Consider the following 13,395-nt stretch of genomic DNA (forward strand, 5'->3'; position numbering starts at 1 on the left):
ATCAACGCCCATGGTACACTCACCTATAGAACTTGATAGAGATAACATCCTTCTAGTTCTGAATCTGTTGCCAAGGGTCAGCCTGTATTGTACACTCCCTCAAAGGCATGGATGAATCGGCAATCCAGTGCCAGAAAGATGTTTGCTCATTATTCCTCGATGTTAAAGTCACACTTTTCCAGTCCTTCCTGGATAAAATATTTGATTGGTGTGGATGTTTATTCAGTGGTTGGCCAAATAACTATGGTTTCAGCTAGATTAGAAGTGGACTCGGCTTGGGTTTCTTTTGGGGGTGTAAGGTCGTGAGAGTTATTTTAGTGAAGATTAAGGAGAGCATCTCAGCTGAAAGGAGAAAGAGATCAATGGAGAGTGAAATGAAAGTAATTAAATTGTAGATATATATTTGAGAAAATGAAAGTGAGAAGAATGAAAATGTCTTTTAAGTAATATAAAAGAAACAAAATTGATCTGTTTTATAGAGAATCTGTGATATTTGTAATTAATAAATTAGAAAATTGGAACAGTGTCACAAAGTTTTGCAATTGAGTATGCCTGTAAAATACATTCCATTTACCAATATGGGTACAGAAGTTTCTCAATTCATTAATTTATTTCTCAATTAATCATGGGAGTTATTTCATATTTGTATTGCCTATATAGAGAGTAATTTCTTACATAGAGTATAGGAGTGGCACAACATACTGTGTCGTAAGTGGAATCTAATGTTTAATAAATGTTCTCTAATTGATTAGACATCATATGCAGTTCCTTAAAATTTGTGGGCTGAGAGGGTCCTAAAGTTTTTTTTTTTTTTGTAAATTCTTATTGATATCATATTTTCCCCCCTTTAATTTCATTTTAGATTCAAAACATATCTCATTCTGATATCTGGCAAAGTTGAATTTTTCATCTTGACTATCTGTTTATTGATTTGCAGTGACAGTAGAATATATGTATTTGAGTAATTACTGTGCTATCTATATACATATTTCATAATAACTTGCTTACAGAGTGTTTTTTCTATTTTTATTTCTTTAACCTGTAGTTATTGATCTGGAATGTCAGTACCGGTGAGATAGCAGTGACGATAGATTGTCATCGTGATATCATGTTCAGCTTGTCCTTCAACTGGGATGGCAGCAGACTAGCAACGACATCAAAAGACAAAATTATCAGGGTCATTGACCCCAGGAATGGTGCTGTAATGCAGGTAGGTGGGTCAATAGTATCCGTGGGTGTGGTTTTTCTGTTAAGCTTAAAGTTACAAGAACTTACAAACAACTGAAATGTGGAGTGTCAAGTTATTGGCCCAAAGTTTTAGTTATTTGTTAGAGGTAATGACATTTCTTAAAATGCAGTATTAAAACAATAGCATTCCTCCTTTATATGCATCCTAAAATTGAAATGATTCTCCAAAATTGAAGTAATTTCCTTAATTGGTTTATTCCTTCTTGTATCTCCCTTCCATTTCTCTTTTGACATCCAGGAGGGTAAAGGTCATACTGGTACCAAGAGTTCAAAGTGCATCTATGCTGGTGACACAGGACGGCTGATCTCAGTAGGTCACAGTCAATACTCAAATAGAGAAGTCTTCCTGTGGGATCAGGTTAGTCTATTATCATCTTGTCTTATTGATTACTGGGGGATGGGGGGGTCATCAATTAGGTGTGGTAGCTCAGTCGGTAGAGCAGGGGTTTCCGGTTCCGGTGGCCTGGGCTTGATTCCCACTTGGTGCGTTTAGTGCCCTTGGATTAAGGCATTTATCCTCACTACCAGGTCCCTTGGAGAGGACCTAAAGCCTCTGGTTCTTTTGTTGCCAGCTTACAAGCATTCATGCTTTATTAGCAATCAGGTAAAAAAAAAATCACCACCAATCCTACTCTCACTTTTGAGATTGATTCTTATCGATGAAACAATCCCATGAAATATTTCTAGAAATCTTCCTCTGGGTCAGGATAGTTTATCATTATCCTATCACATTGATTACAAGGAGTGGGCTCATCGATCTTACAATCACTTTTAAATTGATTTTTAATTTGTGAAACAGCCCCCTGAAACATGTCAAGAAGAGTTCCTCTTGGGCCTGTGTCATAAAGAGTTTAAACTATGGTAATTCTACCATTATTACAACTACCATGATACTAGGCTCATCAGCCAATCACAATCATGGTTTCCATGGTAGTTACAATAATAGCAAATCTATTTCCTTTTCGTATATTGAATTTCAATTAGCATAATGCAAATGACATACTATCTTTTAAACTAGGGCATGTTGTACGGAACAAGGGAAGGAAATTTGAATTAAGTCTTTAATTACAGGAAACCTCAACTTTCACTGCCTTGAGTATTGAGGTCAATTAGTAGTGAGAGCCAATTATTACTTGTATTTTTAGGGTGTTTTGACTAAAAGTATTGGTAATAACTATTTGAATTGCATTAAATTTGCAAGTTTTGAATGATATAATAAAGTAGTTCTACATTAAACATTAACAAAAAAAATTCAATAATTTTGTGTGTGTGTGTGTTTCAAGCAGTATTTCTATAAATTCTTGCAGAGTAGCATTTTACTTTCAATTCTCTTGCAGTAGGTGATATGTCATTGAGATGATATAAATGCTTTGATAGCTTTGAATTAATTATGAAAATCAATACTGCCTTTTTAACGTCAAAACAACACCAGTGCCAACCTCCAACACCGTGCTCGAAATCACCAGTTATTTTTTTTTCAACTGTGGCTTTGTGTTTATAGTAAGCCAATATTAACACCAACTTTGAACAAATTTACTCTACCCCACACACTATGTGTGTCTATCTTCGACAACTTGATCCATAATAACACCAAAGCCTTCAATATTTAGGGAATATTGGATGGCCTTGAGTGGGATGCGAAGAAATATTGTACGAGTTGAAGAACAACCCCACAAAGCTAAACATAAAGTAATGAAGCAAAAAAAAAAGTTTTTAGTAACCACATTTACTTCAATCCTGTAAATCATGAGCATGGCACCTGAGTATTGTCATTTTAAAAAAGAGAAATCTCTGTAATAAAGTAAAGATGCGCTAGCGTATAGTGCAAGGGCATTTTAATTCAATAAATTGACGCTCCTTTACCACACCTCCTGGCAACTAATACGCAATGCAATTTCATTGTGACGTAACAATAGCTTCATGCGCACAACCATTTATCAACCAATGATAATCTTGTGGGCGGGGCAAAATATTCATTTCGTCCAATATTTTTAATATTGGATGGTTTTCATAGGCATGCACGTTAAAAATTAGTTTTAATATTTTGTCTCTTTGAAACAACCTCGCAAGACGTCAAAAAATATCTGCGCCTCTAAAACCCTACATCTAAATAATATTCATGTTGCTAATCCTCTCTTCTCAGGATAATCTCAGTACACCAGTTGCCACGGCGGATCTGGGTTCCGGAACAGGAATTCTCTTCCCATACTACGACTCGGATAGCAATGTCCTCTATGTAGCATGCAAGGTGAGAATAATCAAATCAATGATTTATTCTCGTAATCCTTGATTCAGTGACATTTTTTCTTATGTAGAGATGTAGAGTGTGCTTATGAAGTCAACTAAGTAATGAAATGTTAAGTCTGATATCTTTATCCTTGCTATATTGTTAAAGGGAAAACCAACATTTGTGATAATTGATTTGTGTGAGAGGAGAACAAAAAAGAAATGGGACCAGAAAGAGAACATATTGGTAGTTTGAAAAAATGTGATCACTGTGACTTTGTAATCTTAATCGTAGGTACATAAAACTCTCTCATTTGCTTGACTGTTAATATGTGTCCTGTCTATTGAGATTCAGACAAAGTGTCATTAGAGATAGGTGGCCTTTATAGACGGTTCAGTAACAAATATTCCTTTCAAATGGGTGACAATTTTGGAGGCCACTAAAGACAGGTTTTCTCTATAAACAGGTGGCTGCTAAGACAAATTTGGCTTTAGTAATAACTTTCCCTCCGGGTCTGTAATCAAAATATGATTTTGTATTTTGGCCTCATGAAAATATAACTTTGATAGAAACTGTAAAAAAATCATTGTGTGTATTTGAGCAAGAGTTTTCCCTTCTCTAAATCACAATGGCAATCAGAAAAGACCCCTTAAAATATTTTGACTAAATCAAACCCTCAATTTTTTTTTCTCTACACCAGGGTGACTCCAGCATATGGTACTATGAGATTCTTTCCGAGAAGCCATACCTGTTTTACCTGAATCAGTTTATGTCAGCCGGTCCCCAGCGAGGTCTGGGCTTCATGCCAAAGAGAGGGGTTGATATGATGACCAATGAGGTCGTCCGGTTCTATAAGGTTCACGCAAGCAAGAATCTCTGTGAACCGATATCAATGATTGTACCAAGAAAGGTCAGTAGAGAGTGGTTGATTCTGTGAATTTTTACAAAATATTTGTATTTGGGCAAAAGGTTGAGATTATGTCTTTAGCTATTAAAATGAGTTGAAGTGGTTTGTTTCTATAAGGTTCACGCCAGAAAAAAATTATGTGAACTGATTCCATGATTGTACCATGATCGGTCAGTAGAGAGCAGTTCATTCGGTTATTTTGATACAAATTTTGACAAAGGTATCAGATGTCTTTGAGTATATTGGAATCAAGTTGAACGTATATTGAGATGCTTTTGCATTTAAAATGGTAATAATTTATTAAAAGAAATCAACATTTTCAATTTTATGTAGTGTTTGTTTTCCTTCATCAACTTGTTCATTGTTATGAATGACTTTACAAAAGATGATTATAATCATTGTTCATGATGGCTCAGTGCTAGAGTGCCTTCCTCATAAACAGAAGGTTGTGGATTCAATCCCCAGTTGCATCATACCAAAGACTTCTCCTGTATGGTGCTCCAAATATTGGAGTGGAGAAGGATAATAATATTATAACTTGTCATGCAAGGGTCCACTGGAAGAATAGCTTGCATATGAAATGGTTATCTTTAGTAAATACTTTGTTTAATGTTTGCCTCGAATGTTTTCCTGACAGAATGTTTGTATGTTTACTAATATATTTAAATTGCTATTGGTATTATTTTGCACTAAAAAATTGTATTAGTTATAGTATATCTGTTGATTATTAACATCTCGTTATTTTTATCCTAGCTAATAAAATTGAAAATATCTATTGGTTTGCCATATTTCAGTTTTGTGAAATAATGTTTAAATTCATGAACCACCCCCTCCAATTATCATGAAGAAGGTACTATGATTAAAAAGAATTAATGATGACTTATGATAATGTTCTTGTTTGACTCTTGTGTTGTTGAAAATCTGTAAGAAATATATAAAGAAATCATGTTTTCATTTCTTATCTACAATTACCAGGGAGATGCATTCCAATCCGATCTGTATCCAGACACTGTCAGTGATCAGCCTGCCCTCACAGCTGAACAGTGGCTGTCTGGTATCGATGCCCCGCCCAACCTCATGTCGCTGGGAGGGGTACCACGCCCCATCAGTGCATTCCCTCCAGCCCCCACCCCAGCAAAGGTCCCTCTCAGGGAAACCAGGAATAGTGACAACATATCCAAAGCCTCATCATCAACATCTTCGTCATCATCCACATCATCAGCATCGATGTCGTTACCATCGACGTCCTCCACTATGATCGGTAACAAGCCGACGGCCATTGTCACAGGCGTCAACAAAGCAGAAAGGGACGCTCAACCCATTAATATATCACTGACTGATAGTGCACTACCAGTTTTTGAAAAAGAGAATGTGAATATTGCGAGGGAAGACTCAGAAACGAACTCTATCAAGGAGAAATCAGAGCGAGAGCTGCTTGAAAAGGACACTGTGATCAGTTCTGGAGGAGATCAGCAGAAATCCGAGTCCAGGTCGTCATCGCTGACTTCCTCTCCCGCAAGGTCTTCGATATTTGCTCAGTGGAAGACGCGAGAGGCTGAAAGCCGGAACGGCGGATCGTCTTCAGGTTTCTCCTCGAGGGCTGAAAGCAGGAAGCTGCGGGACCATCCTTTCAAGGATCAGTTCGAGTCTCCTAGCCGATCCTCCAGCGGGGAGATCGAAATCGCTCCTCAGCAGCAGTCAAGGGAAGACTCCAGGTCATCGTCTGTCTTCAGGTCGCCGCTGTCTTCAACCTCGGACGACTACGAGGTGGAGCGGTCGCTGAATTTGGAAGGTAGGGAGGTGATACGGATCAACATGAGCCCCACCCGCCAACCCAGCGCCACCTCCGGTAGTCCCCGGCGAGCACCCGGTGTCTCAGACTCCTCCACCAGACGTCAGATGAGTGTCTCTATCGACTCGTCCAGGGCACCTAGCCTTTCGGACTCCAACAGACGTAGTGTGAGCGTGTCAGATGAGAGGCCGTACTCGCCGATGGTCAGCACCATTGCTAGTCGATTCAGTCTCGCCAGCAACGGTGAAAGGAGAAACTTGGATGATGAGCCACTTCTAACTTCCAAGGACATGGGTATGGATCAGGTAAGTGTGACCTCTGCATCTTCTGCCAACCATTTAAAGTTGCCTAGTAAACCCTTTGGTAGTATTGTCCTCTTGTTTAAAGTTGCCTTGTATACACCTTTTGTAGTATTATCTTATTTAAAGTTGTCTAGTATACCCTTTTGTCTAGTATACCCTTATGTAGTTTCCTCTTGTAAAAGGAAATCCAACCAAAATTACAAGTATCTTTAACTGGATAAAAAATATATCACAGAAGCAGGTAGATGGAAATTGACAAAATTGGACAAATAAAATGGAAATTATGAATTTTCAAAAGTTATAAAAACTGTTCATTATTTAGGGGATTTAAGAAACATGCATGGGATAGACATGTATCTTTGGTACTCCTGAAAGGATGATTTAAAAAATAGAAGTAAGAGATTAATTGCCTGATGCTAAATAGTTTTTTTTCTTACTAGGATTATCTCATGATAATATGGATAAGACATAAGTACAACACGGTAGAGTCTGCATAATGGAACCTACCAGAAGTCAAATAAATGCCTTTAATTGTTGAAGCTGTTTTTCAGTCCAGAATATGCAAATTAACATCTTTTATTACTATTCGTTGAACATATTTCTATGATCCAAGAGATTTGACTTGTACAGATTCTACTGTTTATTCCTTTGAATGGAGATTACATTTTATTATGTAATTTCTTGCCGCATCGTACTCAAAAATTATAACTATTGTCAGTGAAAAGGAAGTGGCCATTTGATTGATGAAATCCTTCTCAGGGAAGAAAATAAATATTGCATGCCAATTCTCCTACAGGATCTTGAATCTAGCGAAAGCCGGGATGACCTATCCGAAGAAGTGATCACTCCGAAACGGTCCCCCTCAATCCAAAACGTGAGCTAGGGTCATAACTGGGTTTTTATGCAGTGACATACACCATAACTTCATCATCTGCATCTCGGAATCTTTTTAACTTAACAAATTAGCTTCTAAGCATCAAATCAGTGTGAAGTGCGGTGGTCATAACTGAAGCACATACATTTCTGCTGTGTTGTGGGTGCTAAAAAAGCTTTTCTTCTAAAGAAAATCGCTTTAATTTCACAAGTAGGCATTTTGTAGTTAGCCTCATGAATAAATTTAAGGGTCTATTCCTGAATGACTTATGTTTATAGTGATCAACATTTTGCTGCACTAAACCCAAGTGAGGTAAAAGGATAACTGGCAGGAATATATTCTTTAAAATGCTTGTGCGCTGTAAAAAGCTTGCCAGGCTTAAACCAGGGTAGTAATAATATCCTTGTTCCATACTAAACTATTTTATACTAGAACTGAATATTATTTAGCATCATTATCATTAAATGCAATTTTAAGAATAAAATGAAATCAAATCAAATGAAGCAAAAAAATGGGCACTTCTGGTTAGTTTAAAATCAAATTATGCATACTTTTTTTAGTTGAGTTTGATGCATCTATGTTAGGGAGAGGCCCCAGAATCAGTAATCTGAGATAGTTGTTCAAAAGATGATAGAAAATGTTGATCACATAAATGATGATGATGATTAGATGATTATGAAGATGATGATGATAGTGATGATGGTGATGATGATGATGGTGATGATGATGGTGATGGTGGTGGTGATGATGATGATGATGGTGATGATGATGGTGATGATGATGATACTGATGATGATGATGATAGTGATGATGGTGATGATGATGGTGATGGTGGTGATGATTATGATGATGATGATGATGATGATGATGATGATGATGGTGATGATGATGGTGATGGTGGTGAGGATGATGATGATGGTGATGATGATGATGATGGTGATGATGATGGTGATGGTGGTGAGGATGATGATGATGGTGATGATGATGATGATGATGATGATGATGATGATGATAGTGATGATGATGATGATGGTGATGGTGGTGATGATCATTATGATGATGATGGTGATGATGGTGATGGTGATGATGAGGGTGATGATGGTGATGATGATGAGGATGATGGTGGTGATGATGATGGTGATGAACAGCATTTGTATATCGCCATTTATCTGTAAAAATGTAAATAATTGGTCTCAAATCACCCCATATTCACTCTGTAGTTTCCAAAGGAAATGATGCTGTGCCTAGTGTTATAACAGCTACCTGTAGAAATCAACATAATGAATATCAGTTTTTATAGTGTATTTGACTGACATTTGGGACACTTGGCAAAATTAATATCATTAACTGTATGAGCTTTCTACATTCCTGTTTATTTCCCCCCACCCATCTTCCCCCGTCTGTCTGTCTCTCTCTCTCTCTCTCTGTAGTTCTGTTTCTCTGTCTCTCTTTCCCCATCTTTCTCTTTCTCGCTTTAGCAGTGTAAAGTATTGGACAAAAATGTACTAAAATAATTAGTTGTGCCTGGGAAGCATTTCATGAAAGGAGTTATCAGACGTTTTATCCGACAGTTACCATAGTAACAGTGCTTCTCAGCCGATCAAAACCAAGGAAAGTTGTCAGATCAGACAAAAATGTTGATGAAACGCTCCCCAGATCTGCACTAAGAGTATTACTTTCATGTCATCATACATAAATATGAATTCATACCCTTCTTGTGCTCCAAAACCAAAGTTGGTTTCATCATCAAATAGTGCTTTCTTCTTAGATGATACTAAATTCAACATGTTTCTCTTTTGGATACATTATCATTACTTTCAAATCTCAATCATGCCTCCTCATAGAGTTGATGTACATTGTATGTTTCATTTTATGGCCCAAATTCACAAAATAAGTTTAAACCATGGTCAAGCTTTAAACCCCTTCTAAGCGTTAAATTTAGACCACGGTCTCAAATTTGCGCTTCACAAAAGAAGTTCAAAATCCAAGGGAGGGGGGGGGGTTAAACTTCTTTTGTGAATACTGGCCAATGTGTTTTTTTAATGTTTTTTTTATCCATCCACCCTAGTTTATAAATTAACTCTGGGAATGTGTGTGTGTGGGGGGGGGGGGGGGGCTTTGTGGCTATATCTCTGTGCCACATGAGTAACATGCTATAATGCAAACAGTCTATTGAAGAAAAAATATTTAAAAAGTAATTTTGTCATCATATTAAACATGTTTGCAGTGTATTCTCCGTTTAGTTTTCGCAAGTACCATTTACGATACCACTATCATTTGAAAGCTTAAATAGAATCCCTGTAAAAGCTTTATGCCGAAAATTTGTCAACTAATTGTGGTGAATGAACTCTAATTGTTTCTCTTTCTCTTTCTTTGCTCATCCTTTTGTTACTCATTTTTCTATTCATGGATTAAGATCTTACTATTGCCAATTTGTGAATTTTTGCATAATTTTTTTGAACTGAATTTTACTCATTGATTTAAAGATTCTCATAATCATCTTACATGTTTTAAGATACAGTATATATATATTGCAGGATTTGAATTTTTTTTTTTCTGCTTTGAATGTATACATTAATGCTCCATTGTATATTCTCTGAATTGTTTATCCCAAGTTGGTTTATCCACCTTACATTCTAGACAATTTCATAACATGAAATAACTATTTGCATATATTATGAAATTATTTCCCCTGTTGAAACTAGAAAGGATCGCATAATGGTTCATTCTTTTTGGAAAGGAGAAATATGTCTCCATTTAATATTATATTATAAATATGAATTATGATCACAAGTTTTTCTTTAAACTAAGAACAATTGTTTGCTTCTGCTGCTAAATTGTTAGATAAAACTTACTGTCTCTGAATACCACTTGTGTTTTGAAGATACCCTTTTTGTCACTTTGATGGAAAAAATTATCTGTGGCCTACTTTAAAATTAAGTTCCAATATGTATGTCCCTTTCAAGTGAATGCCCTAAACTCTATGCATGTGAATGTTGCGGCCATACAATGATAAGATTTTGATAATTCCTTTTTTCCTTTATCTATGTACCAGTGAAGCAAAGTGATAGCTGTAATTCTTCGGTAACATCTACAATATAACTAGTCTAGCAGTATCAGCGGTGCAATTAGGCAAGCAAAATTCAAAGAAAATATTGAAACAACAATAGACATTATCCTCTCAGAAACAATTCAATGTGCAAAGAGTCAAATGTTGAACTTTTCTTTTTCTTTGCAGCTACGCAAGGCTTACCTCAGGCAACAGGAAGAGATAAAGCAACTGAAATCAAAGATACTTCTCAAGGACCAGAGGATACGCCAACTAGAGAGGGAGCTTGAGCAAGCCACGAACGAATCATCAGCATAGACCAAGCGGACTCCCTATGCGTTAAAAGGCCTATATCAAAGATATTAGTGAAATGTCTTTCCTATATTATAAAAGGAGGTGCTGTGCTGCGCTGCAAGCCATTATTACACTTAATTCAGTAGTAACCCTTATTGTGATTGGTGTATATGGTTTATTGATGTCCAGTCTGTATAATGCTATGATGAATGTGTTGGTGAAATGGCTTGAAAAGAAACTTAAATGGTTTGTTCAACATTCCAGCCATGCATTGTGGAGAATGGTATACAAGTCCGTCTTGCTTGATATGCTGCGTTACGTAAGCTTTGAAGTTATGCACCAGCTGCATGGAAGCGATAGAAAAGCGTCAAGTGTTAATTGTTCTAAAAGCTTTGGTTTCAGACCACTGGGTAATGGGTGCTGTCTGTCGCCCAGAGAAGAATTGTGTTTGTGACCGATGGATGTTATGTAATTATCTATTATATTCCACCCATTGCTTCATACGTTACATTTATCATCTCACTTTCCTCGGTCCACCAATGCCCGAAGCAGACAAAGGAATGCTTATGCTGGGTCATCTTTAATCTGCTGATCCTCAAAGATGCAACTAAATCACAATTGTATCTCATATTTTTTTATAGAGCTTTTTTGCAAAGTCCATTGTTTTCAAATTATAATCTTTTCCCCATGAGTGAGAACCTCCTATTGACTGTTTGGAACATGTATTGTTGTTCTAGCATCATCAGTGAACATTTGACATGGAATTTTCTTACATTACTCTTCAAGAATCAAGATTCAAGATTAGATTCAAGGTTAAGATTCAATATATTCCATGAACATTTCCAATTTACATTCCATGGCATATTATAGGAAAAGTTTCCAATTGCAATATTCTTTTGCGGCCAAAGACATGCCCCTTATCAAAAACTTGCAACTATTTGACATTGATGGTGATGTTTTAAATGCTTTTGAGTTTTGCAAATGGAGAATATTTGCATGTGGGATATGTTTTCTGTGATTTTCTCACCTATTATGTACCATACATTGGTTCATCTTTTCTTTTAAATTGAATTCCTTGCTTTTCGAATTCAGGTATCAGTTTCTTTGAATGCTGTGGAGCATTTTTATATTCAATTAATCTTCATATCTTTCAATTGTACCTAAAATGTGAATGAATCTATTAAAGGCACAATATCTTGATTTATTGTTAATATTTGTTTGTTAGTTCTCAGCTATTGACAATCACATGTATATTGTCGGCTTATGACTGCATTCAATGTTAAATTGATCAACGGGATCAATTTTACTTGTTTTTTGTCACTTTTAAAGATATGCAACAAAAAACACAATACCTCATTTCAGCATCAAAATGGTTTAATTTGATATTTTAATGCATTTTTGGTTACTTTACAAAATAAATACAAAATGCAGATGTAAGTTTGTGATATATGCAGTACAGGGGCATTGCTAGTTGCTATTGATTGCAAATATCAATTACAAATTTGCTGGTAAATGAGTTGCATGAAACAAACTTGTAATCAATGGTGAAATTGAAATTGATTGCAAGATTTGTGATTGTTTGGGGGCTTGAATTGATTTACAATTAATGACAATATTTATGACTGATTTGGGATGGAAATTTATCGCAATATTTATGATTGATGTGGGACTTAAATTGGTTGCAAGTTTCCGACATCGCCCCTGAATCATTTCAGAGTGTGGTGGAGAAATGTAATGTTGAAGTAGAAGATACTACTTTTTGAGATGTCGTATTGAGGAATAGAATTTCTGGACATGGAATTGAGAGAGAGAGAGAGAGAGCTCAAAATTATTTTGTATGAAACACAGTTCAGTTAGGAATAATGATGTTTTATATCAAAGATTATTGATGTAATTCTGTGCCAAAGAATGAATTGCCATAAAGAAAACATTGTTTAGAAAAAAAATCAGTGATTGCTTTTAGCGGTGAATGGTGAGAAATGTGCGGACAGAATAGATATTTTAATGTGATTAGTTGAGTTGCAATGCAATATGAATTTAAGACTATTGCTTATCTTGTAAAAGATTTTTAATGGATATTTTTAATGGTGGGATTTTAATATGTATGTGTATGTTTTGCTTAACATAATCTAATCATTAAGATGGTTCAAAGTTTTGTATGTAACATATCTTGTTATTCATCCCTCTAATTTTTTTCTTTAATCATGAAAAATAGGATAGCTCCATTCTGATTGGTTCCTGGTAATTGTTTTGAAATAAGTGTGCATGCAACAATGATCTTGATTGGTCATTGCTCTTAAGTGATTGATTGCAAACCATTGTTATAGAGCCCTGGGCCAGTAACACAAAACTTAGCAATGATCGTAGAACATTTTTCTACGATTGATTGCATTGACTACAATGTACAATCAATCATGAAAATCAGGCGCATGATCAATCACTAACCTTTGTGTTATGGGACTCTGGTCATGTTAAAAACCTGTAATAAAAAATAATTCAACCAAAGAGTGTGTCTTTCGTAGCATTGCTAGGAATTCTCCTTTTTATCATCTCGGCATCTTTTTATTGTCGATAAGAGTTTCCTCCAAAGGTCACTATAATTCTTTCGAACCAAGGTCAGTATATATACACATTATGCTTGTATGTAAGAGTATGTTTAGCTGTCATTTTAATTGTATAGAAATAAAGTATGTATTCACCAA

General features: G+C 35.9%; 1 protein-coding gene across 2 annotated transcripts; it reads left to right on the forward strand.

Annotated features, from left to right (window-relative positions):
* The first annotated feature begins 337 nt into the window (after positions 1–337).
* LOC129257512 (uncharacterized) lies at positions 338–13,395 on the forward strand. Of its 2 annotated transcripts, XM_054895848.2 has the most exons (7): positions 338–1,210; positions 1,487–1,606; positions 3,392–3,496; positions 4,176–4,385; positions 5,358–6,479; positions 7,273–7,350; positions 10,589–13,395. In XM_054895848.2, exons 1-7 carry the CDS (start codon positions 1,109–1,111, stop codon positions 10,715–10,717), a joined length of 1,866 nt encoding a protein of 621 aa, XP_054751823.2. In that variant the 5' UTR covers positions 338–1,108; the 3' UTR covers positions 10,718–13,395. The 2 variants fall into 2 exon arrangements, with proteins under 2 accessions (XP_054751823.2, XP_054751824.1); XM_054895849.2 differs by lacking the exon at positions 7,273–7,350.

The sequence above is a fragment of the Lytechinus pictus genome, chromosome 3 (assembly GCF_037042905.1).
Source record: "Lytechinus pictus isolate F3 Inbred chromosome 3, Lp3.0, whole genome shotgun sequence".
In the NCBI taxonomy this organism is placed as follows: domain Eukaryota; kingdom Metazoa; phylum Echinodermata; class Echinoidea; order Temnopleuroida; family Toxopneustidae; genus Lytechinus; species Lytechinus pictus.